General features: G+C 43.6%; 1 protein-coding gene and 1 long non-coding RNA gene across 2 annotated transcripts in view; both read right to left on the bottom strand.

Annotated features, from left to right (window-relative positions):
- Nucleotides 1-392: 392 nt before the first annotated feature.
- LOC310834502 lies at nucleotides 393-2,304 on the bottom strand. Its single transcript, XR_014559265.1, has 3 exons — nucleotides 1,715-2,304; nucleotides 946-1,091; nucleotides 393-527 (listed from the first exon to the last, which is right to left on the bottom strand). It is a non-coding gene; the product is annotated as an uncharacterized lncRNA (long non-coding RNA).
- Nucleotides 2,305-2,699: 395 nt separating this feature from the next.
- The window catches only part of TNKS (tankyrase), a 76,643-nt gene continuing 60,975 nt past the window's right edge, over nucleotides 2,700-18,367 (bottom strand). The window contains exons 20-28 of the mRNA XM_083718437.1: nucleotides 18,046-18,128; nucleotides 17,661-17,781; nucleotides 17,007-17,104; nucleotides 15,564-15,638; nucleotides 13,904-14,009; nucleotides 12,611-12,797; nucleotides 11,400-11,556; nucleotides 4,210-9,890; nucleotides 2,700-3,948 (exon numbers count right to left, since the gene is read on the bottom strand). Coding sequence (XP_083574563.1) covers nucleotides 9,804-9,890; nucleotides 11,400-11,556; nucleotides 12,611-12,797; nucleotides 13,904-14,009; nucleotides 15,564-15,638; nucleotides 17,007-17,104; nucleotides 17,661-17,781; nucleotides 18,046-18,128 — 914 coding nt within the window. The 3' untranslated portion in view covers nucleotides 2,700-3,948; nucleotides 4,210-9,803. The remainder of the gene's footprint in view (nucleotides 3,949-4,209; nucleotides 9,891-11,399; nucleotides 11,557-12,610; nucleotides 12,798-13,903; nucleotides 14,010-15,563; nucleotides 15,639-17,006; nucleotides 17,105-17,660; nucleotides 17,782-18,045; nucleotides 18,129-18,367) is intronic.

Genomic DNA, 18,367 nt, shown 5'->3' with positions numbered 1-18,367 from the left:
TCGCTGCGCAGTGAAAGCAGCAATCCCTCTTGCTGTTCTGGCTTCTGGGATAGCTGCACAGCCTGCATTCGCTCCATAAGATGCACACACATTTCCCCTTACTTTTTAGGAGGGAAAAAAGTGAGTCTTACAGAGCAAAAAATACGGTACTACACCATGTACAACTCCAATCTGTTGCTTAAAGTGGGGTGGGTTGAGGGGAAAGGCTCCCCCCCCCCAATGGGATTTAGGCATGTTAGAAAGGGGTGGAAATGCTCCCTTGCAGATTGTGTGATGGCTCTAATAAAACCTGCTGGTTTTCCCTTGGTTCCTCACATCCGTACATTCTGCTGCTACGAATGCTTCACCCAAAGTGCAAAAGCCAATTTACAGCCCCCAACCACGTGTCCCCCTGCAAGCAAGCCTTAAGTGAGAAAGCAAATTGGTCTGTGCCCTCTCTTCTCAGCTCATCTAAGTATGGAATGATTACACTGAAGTCTTCAATTTTCAGTCCCAACGCTTTAAATCAGACTTACCGTATTTTTCGCCTTATAGGACGCACCGTCCCATAAGGCGCACCTAGTTTTTTTGGGGGGAAATAAAGGGGGAAAAGTTATTCCCCCCCCCCGGCGCAGGGCTGGGGCTTCCCCCGACCCCAGCCCCCAAACAGGCAGCTCTCTGCAAGCCGTAGGAGCCCAGCACTGGCTCCCGCTGCTTGCTGAGAGGTCCGCGAAGCCTGGACGTGCTGATCTCAGCGCGCGGAGGCTTCGGCATGCAGGCGACTCTCCGCAAGCAGCGGGAGCGCTCCCGTTGCTTGCGAGAGGTCCGTGAAGCTTGGAGAGCGAGAGGGGTCGGTGCGCACCAGGCTTCAGCGAAAGCCTGCATTCGCCCCATAGGACGCACACACATTTCCCCTTCATTTTTGGAGGGGAAAAGGTGCGTCCTATAGGGCGAAAAATACGGTACAGCTACTTGCACAGGCACTGCCTAGCTTGGTCTCTCCGTGGCCAAAGGATAGGAAGCAAAGATACCTCCTTGAAAGCAGGTGGCTTAGTCCACTCTCCTTTATGAATGAGCTTTTGATACACCTCCCACCAGTGCAATAGTCCAAACTCCCACCTCTATATTTTTATGTATAAAGGTAAAAGGTAAAGGTACCCCTGCCCGTACGGGCCAGTCTTGACAGACTCTGGGGTTGTGCGCCCATCTCACTCAAGAGGCCAGGGGCCAGCGCTGTCCGGAGACACTTCCGGGTCACGTGGCCAGCGTGACATCGCTGCTCTGGCGAGCCAGAGCCGCACACGGAAACGCCGTTTACCTTCCCGCTGGTAAGCGGTCCCTATTTATCTACTTGCACCCGGAGGTGCTTTCGAACTGCTAGATTGGCAGGCGCTGGGACCGAGCAGCGGGAGCACACCCCGCCGCGGGGATTCGAACCGCCGATCTTCTGATCGGCAAGCCCTAGGCGCTGAGGCTTTAACCCACAGCGCCACCTGCATCCCTTAGGTCCTCTAAATAAAGCGATCGTAGGAATGGATGGAGTACTGTTGAGAATTTGAGCAGCAGCTGGTAAGCGGTCCCTATTTATCTACTTGCACCCGGAGGTGCTTTCGAACTGCTAGGTTGGCAGGCGCTGGGACCGAGCAGCGGGAGCGCACCCCCGCCGCAGGGATTCGAACCGCCAACCTTTCAATCGGCAAGTCCTAGGCGCTGAGGCTTTAACCCACAGCGCCACCTGCGTCCCCTATATTTTTATGTATAGGCTGTCTCAAATGCATGTGTGTGTTTTAGGTTTTCAAGTGTTTAATTTATTGTCTGACAATGATCATTCGAAATAAATTTCCAGTAATGGTCTCCTTTCGTACAAAGTAATAAGAGGCTCTTTGGTCCTGCTTGGGTATGGTCTTGGAGAGGAAAAATGGCAATAGTGAACAAGCTGGTTTATTTGAAAGGGATTTGCTATTCCTCATTTTATCAATGAACCCTAACCGACGCTGGAACACAGTTTAAGGGGGATGGAATGAGGCTAAAGTGGAGAGGTGTGAAAATTTGCACCATAAAACAAAAGGCCCTTACATTATTTCTTCTGCACTTAAAGTATAAATAGAAAGACCATTTACCCAGATAGTACAAAACTGAGCTATGCTACAGAATGCCATTTGAGTGTCAGGAAAACCAGGCATTGACTAAACTACAATGAGGTGGATCAACCCTATCAGCTTTAGAACTCCTGTACCTTTTAGATAACTGCTTTACTGCATATGTAATTTTCACTAAAAATAGCTGCACCTGTCATAATTCCCTCACAGTCACTATTGCAGATTAAAGATCCTTGAAGTTGGATGACTGCATTATTATATCAGCAATTACCCCTGCAATATTTTACTACTTTATTCTGTTTTTTTTCTTTTTGGCTAGTCCTAGGGAGAGGCAAGGAGCCACACAAGACAAACCCTCCCACTAGCTTCTTACAGATTTATCTCTTCCTGTCTTCTGAGATTTCAGAAAGCATTGCTCATGCTGTAGAATAAGCTGTAAGAACCAGAAAGTTTAAAAGATATGAAGTGAGCTTCTGCATCCCATGCCACACATTGCGGCAATGTGGAAAGAATAGTGAGGTACACACAGCTCTGGCAACAACCAGCCTTCGGAGTAATCAATCGAAGAAAGTGGTACAACCTCTGGTGCCTCCTAACACATGATAAAAACCGCCAAAAACGTTTTTAAAAAGTGTGTTTATTGAATCTTAATCTGTCACAAGTACTTATAGGTCAGACATTAAGTTAAAGCACAGTAAGATCTAAGTTGTTACATTGGCTTTATGCAAAATTCCATCACATTGGTTAAGTTAAGAGACTCTAAGATCCTCTTTTAGCAAGAGGGGGGGGGAAATAAACATCCCAGTTCCAGGTCACATATAATGAAAGGCCATTTTGGGATTTCATATGTTCTTCTATGGCCAACAGGTATCAAGAACACAAGGCTAGCTATGCAAGCAAGTTATACAAGGGTTTTTTTTATTTCGTTTTTTTAATGCAAAGCTAGTAGTTGGTAGTGCCTATGGAAATAACTAGGTGTTAAAATTGTTAGGAGGGTTGTATACACAGGTTGATGGCTACTGCAAAGTTGCCAATTGCAAAAAAAAAAAGGAAAAGAAAGTTGAGATTGCATTGTAACAGACAAGCTTTTAAACCCTTTACCAGTAATACTTTGAACTGAACCAGCACACACACAAATCTACCTTCTGGTTGATCAGTAAGCTACAAACACGAATGAGTATTCACCGCCATAGACACATTTCAACTTCGATGCATAATTAGTCTTCTTTCTCCACCTTCACAGCAACAAACCACAAGGACCATGATAGGAAGTGAAGGTGAAAATATTACCGTCCTCTGTGATCACAGTCATATTTTCCTCCAATAAAAACGTTCTTTTTATTAATATGAAGAAAACCCAACTCTGTGCTTCACAAAACCTCTAAGCAGACATGGTGGTAACCTGGGCGAGATTCCATTCTAAAAAAAATTAAAATTCTGCATCCGTATATACTCAAGTATAAGCTGACTTTCTCAGCACATTTTTTTATGCTGAAAAAGCCCCCCATGGCTTATACTCAAATGAGGGTCCTTTCGGGCTGCTTGTTCTCCTCTGCCGCTGCCACCACCACCAGGTTTGTGGTGTGGTGAGCCGCCTTATACTCGAGTCATTAAGTTTTCCCAGTTTTTTGTGGTAAAATTAGTGCCTCGTCTTATATTTGGGTCAGCTTATACTCTAGTATATACGGTATGTACTAAGCAAATATGCATGATCTTATTTCCCATGTGTTAACTATTTCATGTAATTCTACAATTTTCCATTATTTGTTCTACCTTTGTATTAGGGAATAGCAAGGAGCTATGAAGGATACTGAAGTCCTAGCCTCAATTTATGGAAATTTTATTCAACCAGCCCTCTGACTTCAGCAGACTACCGTATTTTTCGCTCTATAAGACGCACCAGACCACAAGACGCACCTAGTTTTGGGGCGAGGAAAACAAGAAAAAAAATAATTCTGAATCTCAGAAGCCAGAACAGCAAGAGGGATCGCTGTGCAGTGAAAGAAGCAATCCCTCTTGCTGTTCTGGCTTCTGGGATAGCTGCGCAGCCTGCATTCGCTCCATAAGATGCACACACATTTCCCCTTACTTTTTAGGAGGGAAAAAGTAAGTCTTATAGAGGAAAAAATACGGTAATTGCCCACACAGTATAAAGCACCAGAAAACTGTTTTGGTGCAGGTGAGGTTAGCAGGAGTCCTATACCCAATACTATCCTGCAACTTTTTTCAGTGCTACTGAAGAATTACAGAATACATGCAGCTTTGCTCCTACTGGGTACAATCCGGGGGAGCCATTTCTACATATGCGAGGAACCCAACTTTAGGAGAATTCCTTTGAGAACAGTTGAAGGCTTCTGTCACTGACATTGGCTGTTGCAGCAATAACTACGAATCTAGTTCCACTTGCATGCATGAAACCAGCTGGGAATGGGAGATTTATACCTGGGAGTGCCAGAAAGCACCAGAAGTGGTATAGATATTAGTATGCACAATAATCAGATGTATGGTGGGTGGAAACATTAGAGCTCATATTCATATGGACATTTTAACATTTGAGACCAGGACTGCTGCCAGCAAACGCAGCATAAAATGCATCAGTCTTCAGCCACCAATTTCACGGGATCTATTCACATTCACAGCAGCCCACACACCATCGCCTGGAGAGCAGGGAAGGCTAGGCTTCTCTCGCAGCAATTTTGTTTGCAATGCGAACTTCAGCGGCCATGGAGACAGCTCTCACATTCAAATACTAAGGCTTCCATGTGACAGAACCTGACTGCAGCCTCTGCCCATGCTGAGAAGGCTACTGTAAATGTGAACTAAGGGAACAAACCAGCTCCATTTTATCCATCAGCCACACAAACATGGCATTTTAATTTTTCCAGTCATTATTTAATACGTTATTAAAATGCTGCCAAGTATACTACTAAATTAAACAGATTAACAGCACTGAAAACAGCATCCAAAGTTCCCCCCCTGATGGGCTGTAATTCAGTATCCTGGCAGATGCTTTGATATGCAAGGCTGGAAATTCAACACCCTCCCCATCCACGGTGGTAAAAATATTGACTAGCTGGTGATTCGCTATCCTTTAAGTGGTACGCCAAAATCTCCTCCGCCTAATGGTAGCCCTGCTAGCAGATCCTCCTGCCAATCTCTTAAGAGCTGGAAGATATACAGGCATCCCAGTACTTCATGCATGTCCTACTTGCAAGTGGCCATGTATACGTGCAGCACTGGGTAATAATTAAATCGTAGAATTCTAGAGATGGAAGGGACCCTGAGGATCATCTATTCCAACCCCCTGGAATGCAAGAATATTCAGCTGTCCCAAAAGAGTGATCGAACCTGCAACCTTGGCGATATCAGCACCACAATCGAACCAACTGAGCTACCCAGGCTCTTTAAAGAAGTCAATTAATTAAATAATTCAATTCAAACCTGGGAATGATGGGAGGGAGTAGGAGAGACCTCGTGGCTCGCAAGGAGACTCTCCCCGGAGCCTGAAGAGGACGTCAGTGAAAGCAGAGGAAGCCCTAAAGAGACTGGAGACCCAGTGGGGCTTTGTTTACGCTGCTCAGCCATGCAGGTTAGCACAGCAGCAGCAGCAGCAGCAGCAGCTTTCCCTTGCGTCCTCGGGCCTCTTGCCAGTGCCAGAGGTTCAATTCTAGTTGTGGATATTTTTGGATACAGTATTTTTGGCATGGATTGAAGAGACAGCAGCAGAGAGGGCATTTAAAGGGTGCTGCCCACTTCACGCAATTTCACTTATGCGCATTGGGCCCCGGAATGTAACCCATGTGTAAGTGGGAAGTTGCCTATACAGTATAAGGAAGATCCAGTACCTGATCTACTCTCCTCCTTTTGCTTCAAAGTAGGATTTTATTCTATCCTTCTTTTTGGGTCATTCTATTGCTCTAAACTGTCCTGTGGACCCGCAATAAAAAACACAACCCCTACAACAGAGGCACATGTTGCTTTATTCCTGCTGCTGGACTTAACAGCAGCTGGGGAGAGGCACAATTTAGAGTTGGAAACAGCAGAGTACAGTTCTCGGCAGCACCGTTGCTTCTATCAAAATCAGAGTCTCCAATGCCTGGTTTAAAGCAAACAAAAAATGCATACACATCTTCACCACTTCAGGAGTTCAAATCATAGCTCGTGGAATATTCATGTTTTGCCCCAAGATCATGAGGCCCAGATAATTGAGCCAGAAAAGAGGGACTTGCCATCTTTTATTATCCCACCCTCTTCAAAAAAAAAACAAAAACCTGCTACAATTTGTCAGGTTTCCCTGGAAAGAGGAAACAGCTATTCTCAGAGAGTTCATTGAAAACATTTTTTTTTTATGGTGCAGATCTCTTTTCTACCAAATATTCAACGTGACATTAAAAAAAGGCAAATTCTGCAAATGACGTTTTGTTTCTTGCAAACCCCATTTTCGGCAAACAAATTAACCTTGCTGCTGTAGCAGCAACATACCAGTCACTGAAATGGTGTGACTTGGGGCATCCAAAAATAATCACCATGGGCTTTGTCACACATTTACATCTGCAGCTATTTACTAAAAAATGTAGAATGCAATGTGATAAATGTCTCGTTCGCCAAGACATGCATCATACAAGTACATCTGTCAGGGATCTGCAGATAATGCAATGGCATTATATAATGTTGTGTTTCTATAATGTTGTGACTGAGGTCTGTTAACTAAATTCTGAGGTCTCTCAACCCAGTGAGTCAGCCCTCACTCTCGTGAACTAGTAGCCCTCGTTCCCAGGGCAGGATGAAGCTAATAAATTGTGCAATGTTTATAGCATCTTCTTGATCCATCCTGTAAGGAGTGGTTTTGGGGTTTTTTTACCCAATGGCCAAGGAGATACTGCATTTATTTAAATATAACACAATTCTTGTTACTTCGACTTCACAGTTGGAAGGAAGGAATGTGCTTATGCCCAAAGCTCGTACCAGGCCTTCTCCCCAGAGCAAGTAAGAAGTTGTACTGAAATAATTACTATGGAATTTATTCTGAAATAAGAGGGTTTAGGACTCCAGTCTGTGAGTTCTTTGGGGCAATACCAGCTCCTGTATGAGAGAAAGGTGGCTATCATTTTATTCTGAAGGACAGTAAACACCAGGTGTGCATTTCATTTTTCTAAGACTATCCATGTTAGGCTTTGAGATCTCTGAAGACTTGGAGGAAACATGCAATGCGTATTTTTCAAGGTCCGACCAAGAAAGGGTTAACAGAATCACGTAACTACAAGACAAAAGCCACTGCAAATGGAATTCCTCGTACAGCACCTTTTACTCTGCACAAAACATCAGTTACAAAACACGGGCAGTTTAAAAGATCGGGGCCATAGTTTGAGAATCTGGCTGTTAGGACTGAAGATGAAATCTAAAACATCCATTAGGTGAACACTGGAGGAGAAAGACAACCACAGAACTGGGACTTCTCTCTCCCGAGAGAAAGGAACACTGAACTTCCACATCCAAGTTAACCATTTAATTTAACTTAACTATGAAGTACCGCTGGGTTACGACTAACAACTACGTGAAGCTGGCGGACAAGTCTTTTAGCTTGCAATGCAGTTGCCATATCCCCCCAGCTATGCTTAAAAACAGAAATCCCAACATGAATGGTAATCAGAATGCTAACAGTGAAGCCCCAACATGCCTTCTTAATTAAAAGAAAACCTATTTTGGTCAGCTTTGGCCTTCAAAGTCCTACACTGTAAGCCAACAAACCCAACGAGACTTAAGTGGCCATGGACAACAGAAGCAAAGGGAAAGGTTCACAGTTGTCAAAGCTTGTTTCATCTGGTCTCTCTTAATATTAGAAGTCATTTCGTCAGCTTGAATCAAGTACTGATCTTGACCAATGTCAAAGTCTACATGATTATTATTGGCAAAGACATTTTTTCCAAAAGGTTTTTTGGGTTTTGTTCTTGTGCTTGCTGTGTCAGCAGGTAAGATTTTTTGCCACCATTTCCAAGCAGATGCCAGTATATGTTGTAAAATAATTGCCACAGTCTGCTGTTGTTACTCTAAAGAAATAATCATAATAAAACCTTTAATGGAAGAACTGTAATTTGAGCAATTCAACCTTCTTTGGCTGTTGACCTCCTCAGACGAAAGATTTTACAAGGTTATATTTCTACAACAAACACTGCAATCTCTCTGTTACATATCCGATTTATAAACCTCTATTGCTACTTAATTTTCAACTTCTTCCTTTCTCCCCTAAAGCTATTTTGCATTGTTGTTTTTTTTAAAAAAAGTTGCTTCTCTTGGAAAAATTATTTTTTTGTGTGGCTAGACCTCTGAAAATAGACAGGTGGGTCACAAAGAGGCTTCTTCACATACAAACAAGATTTATGGGGACAAATTTAATGGAGGGAAAATAACTGTCAGGCTTTCTGGGATTAGATAAATGCAAATACGGCTACTTGATCAATTGGTGCTTTTTTTAAAAAAAAAAGACCCGCACAATTTGCACGTCAGAAGACAGTTGCTGATACAGCACATGACTGAGACCGTCGGCAATGTAACAGTTTAGAATTTTTCTGGTTGTAAGCTTAAGGACAATTTTCACTTTCTCACACCCCCTGTGTGGGAAAGATTTTTTTCTCTTGGATTGTACCAATGGCGGGCTCCTGACTCCCCCCCTCCCCCCCCTTACTGGCTTGTTTTCATGGAGAGAACTACATGAGATGTCCAGTTCAAACAACCACTGGGGCTTTTGTTCACTTGCTTATTTCTCCCTGTGTTGTTAAGCGCTGGGATGGAGAGGGCTGGGATGGGCAGAAGGAGCAGTATCAAGGTCCATTGCTTGATCTCTTTCCAGAGAGAAAGCGATGACTGAAACATGCCATTAAACACAGGTTCCTCTGGCAGATTTATCCGTTTGTGTTCATCCTAGCAAAGTAACTCATACATTTCAAGGACAGGGGTGTTTTTAAAATGAGGTTGCTACATGAATACTAGTATGAACTCCTCTTATCGAAAGAGGAACTCAAGAAGGTCAAAACGACAGGTTTCTACCCTGAAACTACGCTTCTAGTAACATAAAAAAAAGAAGAGTTCATAAAAAGTGCAAAAAGAATCCCAAACCAAAGAACTAGATCTCTAACACCTTCTTGGACAAGAAATTCCTATTGCATTGTTCATTGATTTTAGTCAATTTGACTTTGTGCAAAAAATATCCTCAAGAAGGGCCTGGCTCATTTTCGTAACACAGTGGGCAGGTGGGTGGGGGGAGTAAAATAAATAGCCAACTAAGGACTTTTCGAAAAGACGACCAACTCTGAAAAGGCGGCATGGGTTCAATACAAGCTATGCACACATCACACAACCAGAGCAGTGGCGTCAGAATTTATTTTTAAAAATATGGTCTTGACCTAGCCCTGCTTGTTAAATAATGTTCCCAAACACCCAGATTGAAGCAATGATGTCGTCACACACATGGCAACTGCAGGGAAAGTGAGCCTGAGATATGTTGTTAAAAGGCAAACCTTTGTAAACATTTCCTCAAAAGGAATAGTAGCAATTGAGTACGTATCCGTTACTCACATCTGTTTATAGAGCAATGCTTTATAAAACACATACAGCTTAGTTCCAGGGTGACAAGCATTTCATAAAACGTTGATGTTTTGAAACTAATGTCATCCATCCAGTCCGTAAGTTATTAAAGTCATCTGATTTGTTTCACCAAAACAGCATTTACTAGGTCTTCTGCTCTGCGGCCGTTGCTGTCTGTGAGGGAGTATCTGGCTTTACAATTTGGTATGTAATCAGATACTCGGGGTAAGCCTAAGAACAAGAAGATAAATACAAATACAAATAAATTATGCATTTCAGAGGTTCAGAAAGAAATCACATTTCAGCCCACTTATTCCACCCCTCCCTATGATGCTGCTGCTGTTGATGATGATGTATTACTTTTAACCTGCACATCTGGCTGGGTTGCCTCAGCCACTCTAGGTGGCATCCAACAGAATACAACCCTTTTCCAGTGTACTGCAACACTATGTCCACGTTCATAAGGCATCCATCACCCCTCCAGACATTGCATCCTCTATCTGGAAGATGTTCCCTCCATGCTGCCCAGCACAGTTATCAGATGCTCATTCCCCCTTCCTGCAAAAGGCAGCAGGAGCCCTCTCACCCACAGCCAGCTCCTAAGCTCTTCCTTTTCTTCAGAAAGAAACTACCATCTGAACAAGTGCTACTAAAGAGAAAGGGCAGAGCATTAAGAACTGAATGTCAAAAGGGCATGGGAGGTTGAAAGCTACGTTTTAGACGTTAGGCTTTCTAAAGCATCCGCCACAATGGCAGCTGCTGGTCTAGCAAGTCGCTTGGAGTCTTTTTCCTGTCCAATGTTCAGAGCTGGTAGGCGAGCGACACTATTTTGCCTCCTGCAAGCAGCGCGCTGGGACTTATTTATCACATTCATATCTCAGCCTTCCTCTGAGGAGCTCAGGGTGGTAATACAGGGAAGTTACCCAATTTCAACATTGCATCATAACACAGAAGGGGAGTGTCTGGAAAAAGGACTAACAGAGAGAGGGTTTTCGGGGGGGGGGGGGGGGCTTTTAAAAATGCCACTGAATATGAATCAGTGAAATGGATGGAATGAAAACCAATGAAATGTTTTTGTTTTACCACAGGTAAATGCTCAAATATACCAGTGGCAAAGAGATATTTCTTGTTGCATGTATTATAAAACAATTTGGATCTTTTAGGAGCCTTTAGGGTTACCAGGCAGGGCTGACTATATTTTTTTGGGGGGGTGAGAATTGAACAAATTCCTATGCCCCACAAATACCGCAGAGAAGCATTTTAAATAAAAGGGCACATTCTACTCATGTAAAAACAGGCTGATTCCCGAACAGTCCGTGGGCCAGACTGAGAAGGCAATTGGGCCGTATCTGGCCCCCGGGCCTTAGTCTGCCTACCCATGCTTTACGCATTTGTGGCAGGAAACATGTAGCAATCACGTCTGCTTTGTGAAGCATGAAAGGCACATGTGTCTTTAAACATCCATATATATATATGTGTGTGTGTGTGTGTATCTATCTATCTATCTATCTATCTATCTATCTATCTATCTATCTATCTATCTCCTGGCCAACCAAGACAGCAAACTATAAATGTGCTGCAGGAAACAGCATTGTCACTCTGACAGTACACTCAGTGGATGAGCACGAGGCAGCCCAGATGGACTTTAGTGACACATAGGCAGTGCGCATCAGTTGACTGGCACAGTCAATCAGCACATCAATCACCCAGCTGTACAGAAGCACCACGTACACTGCTTACCTGTTCTCCTCTATAGATAACATACTCAGCATATGCAAGTCCATTGACACTTGGCCGGCCAATGACTGAATGATGCCCAGGCGGGGCATGGGCCATTTTCATGGTGCTAAACTGCAAGAAGGATTTCCCCAGCGTCACACGACAAAAGAGCATTTGCCTGAAAGGGGGAGGAAAACAAGATGAACAAAGCAATGTCACTAGCAGGAAAGAAGGAATGCTTGGGATGAGGAGGAGGAGGAGGAGGAGGAGGAGGAGAAGAAGAAGAAGAAGAAGAAGAAGAAGAAGAAGAAGAAGAAGAAGAAGAGGAGGAGGAGGAGGAGGAGGAGTAGTAGTTTGGATTTGATATCCCGCCTTTCACTCCCCTTAAGGAATCTCCAAGCGGCTAACATTCTCCTTTCCCTTCCTCCCCCACAACAAGCACTCTGTGAGGTGAGTGGGGCTGAGAGACTTCAGAGAAGCATGACTGGCCCAAGGTCACCCAGCAGCTGCGTGTGGAGGAGCGGAGATGCGAACCTGGTTCACCAGATTACGAGACTACCGCTCTTAACCACTACACCACACTGGCTCCATCCAGTGTGCAGCTACCTGAAACTTCTTAAGCTATTTACTTTGAATGCCCAAAGTTCTTAGAGCAGTCAAAAGTTGTATTTTAGGCTGCATTTGTACAGGTTTTCTAGATAGGTTATCTAGAAATGGCAACATGCTCTCACATGCTGCCCAATTGCTTTGCGTGAAAAGCCACAACCAGCAAGCTAACAATAATCCATGGCTTCAGAGTGGTTAGCCAACGACACATCATGACTAAATTTTTACTGAGGTGAAAAAGAATTCAGATTTCCCCTGTTTCAGGACTCATGATTGACGGGAGAAATAAGATGGCTAACCTGGGAAAGCAGGCATGGCTAAGGAGCAGATCTGATGAAAGTCCTGTGTCAATAACTAGCTCCCCAAGCTGTGTCTACTTGCATGTTGGACTACAGCCAAAGTGGCAGTGAAGCCAAAACTTTGTTATCAGCGGTTTTATTTAGTACACAGAATTTGTCAGTATTCACAACAGAAACATTTCTCCGGGTGAAAGACCTGACAAGTTTAAAGCATTTCCTTTTTCCAGTTTGATGCTCAACCAGCACTTTTCCTCCCAAGAACTCTTAAAGAAAAGAAAAAAACATTACATTTGGCTGACGGGGTGATACAGGTCACCAGAAACTCACCTGTGGCAGATGTAGCACGATCTGTCTTTATGCGTGGGGCAACCTGTGCCTCCCCCAATTCCATATACGTATTGGTTACTTTTAGAGGAATTTTCTGCAAAGTAAATCCCAGCTCCAAACATGCCTCCAATGTATGCGTGCCTTTCATCAAATCCTTTGTGAATAATAGCATTAATAAAAGGGGACCCTGGAACAGAACGTAAAACACGTTGCTTATGCATGTGGTATACAGCCTCCATGTTCAAATGCAAACTAATAAAATCAAATTCGGAAGCAATGTACAAATGGGTAAGAAACTGCACTGGAGATTTTCAAGTACATATTTATGATTTCCATATATATGAGGAAACAGCAAGCTCCCTACTTCAAATTTTGCTTTGTAAGCCATTCTCTGGGATTAGATAGCACTGTCACTTACAGCCAGAGTGCTGAATTTCTACTGATTAAGTTGTTGGACAAACCACCAGTGTTGGAAAGAGTTCGGGCTTGTTTGCATAGAAAGAAGGAAGGCTCTTCTCTCTCCCCCCCCCCCCACTTGTACAATAGAAATATAGTCATTCATACTGCATGGCTAATACGAAGGCTCAACCAATCCCTTTCTCTCATAGAGACTGCCAGGGGCGTATAGGAAATCTCTGAACACCACCAGCACCAACACGGACTTCTGATCCTTTTCAACATCTGCCACCAATGAGCAATAACGTTTGTTAAACTCTCCAGAATCTTTGGCAAGCTCCTTTGACTCCAGTGGTAGGGTGCCTCTTCCATCATTTTTCCTGGCACCCTACTTTTAACTAACAGAGGAAGAACGGGGGGTGAAGAAGTGATGTCGAAACAGAAAACTAATGTCCATTAATTTCAATGGGCCTGCTGTGTGTGTGACTAACACTGGATACAACCCAAAGGGAAGAAAAGACACAATTATGGATTGAAGTTACAAGAAAGGAAATTCTGATGAAACATCAGGAAGAACTTTCTGCAAGAAGAGCTGTTTGACAGCGGAACAGACTCCCGCGAGAGGAGGCGGACTCTCCTTCCTTGGAGGTTTTTAAGCAGAGGTTGGATGACCACCTGTCATATATGAAGTAGCTCAGATTCCTGCATTTCAGGGGGTTGGACTAGATCAGGCTTCCTCAAACTCAGTCGGCCAGATGTTTTCAGACTACAATTCCCATCATCCCTGACCACTAGTCCTGCTAGCTAGGGATCATGGGAGTGGTAGGCCAAAAACATCTGGAGGGCCGAGTTTGAGGAAGCCTGGACTAGATGACTAGATGAGGCAAGGCTACTCACCATGAAATAACATGCGTTCATTGTGGTGGTTGTGGTTTTCTTCTGAGACTTCTTTCTGTCTATGACAGAATCTCTCCCTCAGCTTCTTATTCACCACCTTTTGAATCTTTAAAAGGATAAAAGATAAGCAATAACTGAACCAGAGAAACAGAATTCCAGATAAACTATTTCCATATAAACTGACATTTTAAAAATATGTGGGATTACCTTAAATAAAAGAAAACAGTATTACTAAATGTAAGGGAGATCTTAGGGCTAGCTCTCTTTGTATGACACTCCACTGAATGAAAGAGAGGAGAGGTAATTTTTCCTGCAATCCCATGAAAAGGCGCTCCAGAGAACTGGGGGATCCTTCAGAAAAGGAAGGGGAAGTGGTACTCAGAGCTGCAGCAGGAACTGGTGAAAACTCCACCCCCCCTTCCTCCAGTGGGAGCCTCTGTTGAATTTGGGTCATGTGCACAAACAATGGGAGGCATTATAATAATTATCCCCTTTTGTAGCCTTGTATAACAAGCTGCAGCTTCACCCACGATTCCTCCAGAATAGAAATACTTAATCTACTAACATATATTCTCCAGAGAGTGTTAAGTACAATGTAGTATAATTCAGAGAAGAAGTGGCTTGGACCAAAACACATTTGGCCCCAAGGAGAAAAGGCATATGGCAACATTATTCCACCAGGTTTCAAAGGCTGCTGTGGCACTCTTTCTAAACTGGAAAAGCAGTGGGTGCTGCTGCAGGTCTCTTACCTTTAAAGCGGATAAAGGCAGGGGCAACAAGCACTCTGATATGGAAAATGATCACCATTGAACTGGTGAGCACCACTGAACCGGCCCCCCAAAAGTTTTGGCCTACAACTCCCATGATCCCTAGCTAACAGGACCAGTAGTCAGGGATGATGGGAATTGTAGTTCAAAATATCTGGAGGGCCGAAGGTTGGGGGTGCCTGGCCATAAGGCGCAATTGAAATAAGGTCAGGAGGAGCACTGGGTGTGATTACTTATGAAGATCCTGAACTGGAAATATATTAGCCTCGTGAATATATGGCTAAACTAAACCACCTGCTTGTGCTCCCTTTTCACCTGCTTCCTTAATTATGGCCCCCAGTCTAAAAGGTCAGTATAAACAGTAATGTAAAGGCTTTCTGTTCAAAGCTGCTGCTCAAATTCTCAACAGTACTCCATCCATTCCTACGATCGCTTTATTTAGAGGACCTAAGGGATGCAGGTGGCGCTGTGGGTTAAAGCCTCAGTGCCTAGGACTTGCCGATCAGAAGGTCGGCGGTTCGAATCCCTGCGGCGGGGTGCGCTCCTGCTGCTCGGTCCCAGCGCCTGCCAACCTAGCAGTTCGAAAGCACCTCCGGGTGCAAGTAGATAAATAGGGACCAGCGGGAAGGTAAACGGCGTTTCCGTGTGCGGCTCTGGCTCGCCAGAGCAGCGATGTCACGCTGGCCACGTGACCCGGAAGTGTCTCCGGACAGCGCTGGCCCCTGGCCTCTTAAGTGAGATGGGCGCACAACCCCAGAGTCTGTCAAGACTGGCCCGTACGGGCAGGGGTACCTTTACCTTTAAGGGTCCTCTATCCTGCTAGGCAAGGATTTCTTTATCAGCAAAATTGGTAGCTGTTTCATACGAAGGCTTTCAAAGTCATTGACACTTACCCTGATGACATTATACCTGTTGAAGATCCCCCCTGCATTGCCACCATCTCTGTGTTCCCTGATGGTACTCTGCATCTGTAAAACAGTCAAGTGGTAAGACGGGGAAGAAGAAGGGGACATCTCAGAAATACTGCCCGCATCTTAATCTGGTGTTTACATCTATTGCCTTTTACGTTCTGTGACTGTGTGGAGGGGAAACAAATACAGAAGCCGTGTTTATCTTCCCAGCCGAGAGAGGCAAGCTGTGAATAAACCATTCTTGCTCTTCTTCCTATCCTTCTGAGGAAGGAGGCAGCAATGGAAAAGAGAAAGGTGGGCATTTCTGCAATTTTTTCTTCTTCAGTAAAAGAATAAATAAGAGATAGTGATGCCCCCAGTCTTGTTTGTTATAGAGAAGGAACTCTCCATTCACCTGCACCATGCCCAGTATAATGTGGAAAGGAGGCATGTTTTTGAGTTGCTCCCATACTCATTTCATGCACCTCCTTCAATTAATATAGGCTCCTATCTGCTCCCAACAAGGTTCAACCCCTTGTGGGGCTGTAAGGGCATCTAACCAGATGAGCACAGCAGATAAAGGGTTGAATACTGTTTCCCTTTAGTGAATGTGAACTTGAACTGAGTTATGGGCACTGAGAAACCTATCAGGCTTAACACTACTTGCTCCCCTATAACCTTGTTGAGAGCGGGTAGATAAACTTTTATTCACTGAAGGAATTCTTTCTTTTTCATATCTAGAGACCATCTTGGCTGTGAGTCCTGGAAGACCTGCTTCCTGCCTGGCAGGGCTTTTTCTACCTGGCCTAGGAGGGCAGGGCCCTGACTGACTCCAGCTACAAATGTATTAACAACAAGACGTTATCCAGCAGCCTTAGCATTTGGAGCATTTAAAACATAGGACATAGTAATTAGGAATGCTCATTTTATCTCTAGAGGGTGAGAAACACGAAGCATTCAACATAGCCCTAAGCCACGGCATGTTTAAAGTACAACTACACAGGTTTTGGAAATAAGAGGTACAAAATTAACCCTAGGATATTTTGCAACTCTATCAGCACAATACAAACTGTATTTACAAACACAGATAGGCTCCTGTCTGCCAATGGAATTTTCCTCCAGGAAAAGATGGATCCAAGTGTATAAAGGGAGAAACAAAATTTCACGCCACAACCTTCCATCCCCATGTGTTGCTCTGTGTTAGACTACTTGTGTCTTTCAGGAAATTATTTTGCGTCCCACATTGCAACAGACAGGTATAAAGTACCTATTTCAGAAGGTTTAGGTAATTAGTAAATTAAATTACTAGTCCCTCTACTGAACCATCAGGTGATCGCCAACTTTCAGTTCTCTATATGGTGTGGAAGCAGTTCTCTATATGGTGTGGAAGAAGTTTAATACATTCACGAATGAGTCAGTCCCAAATGTCTTTACAGATGTAATTACCTCTTCTTCCACAGATTGATACTCTTTGTCGTCAGGAGCGAGGTCTATCAGGATAGTTCCCTGGCTGACACAGTGAAAAGTCAAATAAGGATTGGTGCCTGAAATACAGAACATGCACATTGAAATACTGCATCCATTCTACAAGTAATTTATATTCCACAGCCCTCAATTCTCTTGATAATACATACTGCACAAGACCTTAGCCAAGTGCATGTAACATGCTGGCTCCCTGACCACCATTAAGAGAAAGGGCTTTGGAAATAGGTTGGCAGGGTGGTTCCTTTGGGACAGGAGCATAAGAGGAACTGCTGTTTGGAAGGTGTATGGGAAGGGTTGATTTTGTGTGAGATTGGGGTCATGACTTAGGCATGAAGATAAAACCATCTCATTTCATTTGCATTTTTAAAAAGAGGTTTATATTTTATTCTGGCGCTCTTTTCTTTGTTGCCTTCACGTCCATCAGGCAAAACTGTTGTGATCACGTCTGAGGTTCTCTAACAGATTAGGCTACAAAAATGAATAGACAGAGTTGCCTAGATCGCTCATTACCTAAGGACCTTCCTGAAAGATTTCTATAGTGTACGAAGGATGGAGCTTACTGTTTGTAGACAAAGCTCCAATTGATTTTGATGCAGGATGCTTTAGCAGACTCACCTTGCTGCCCACCTAGAAGTCTCTCTACACCTTTTATCAACTTATGACGATGCCCATAGGCATTGATGCCAATTTCTTTCAGCTCCTCATGTCCCATGTCTGCCAGTACATCCAAGGTAATCTGAGAAGCACAGAAAAGAACAAAAATAAGTATTTTACGTCAGGACAGGGATCTATCTTTTTTACTGATTTACCCCTACTGAAATGAATGGGAAAGTAAAACTACCAATGCCTATGCTGATTGGAAACTAAAGTCCAAAGGCCCCTGCACGCACAAAACTAGCTGCACAGTTCCTCCAATCTTAGACAATATCTCCTACTATTCTAGGTGTATTATAAGACTAAAAAATAGTGGAACACTACTTTGGAGGGAGCAGAATCTTACCTGTTCTGTTTCAAAGATATCCCGAAGATGTTCCAGACCAAGACTCTTCAGGAACTGACTGATGTTCATGTCAAGTCCAACAACTACAATAAGAGACACAGCAGTGTGTTTTTCACAAAAGGATGCAAACATATTCTGAACAATCTACCAAACATCAATTGCAAAATGCAATTTTTAAATGCAAAAACTAATCCATTTTTGAGAAAACTTTCATTGAAAGTAGATTGAGGGGGAGGAATCTAAATATGAAGAATTATTAAGGAATTCAGATGAAGACTAGGTGTATTTCTGCTGAGGTGTTTTTTTCTACAAAGTGGATTCC

Source organism: Podarcis gaigeae (genome assembly GCF_964106915.1).
Source record: "Podarcis gaigeae genome assembly, chromosome: 17".
Classification (NCBI taxonomy): domain Eukaryota; kingdom Metazoa; phylum Chordata; class Lepidosauria; order Squamata; family Lacertidae; genus Podarcis; species Podarcis gaigeae.
The sequence above is the reverse complement of the archived record's forward strand: the minus strand, read 5'-3'. Positions and strand labels throughout refer to the sequence as shown.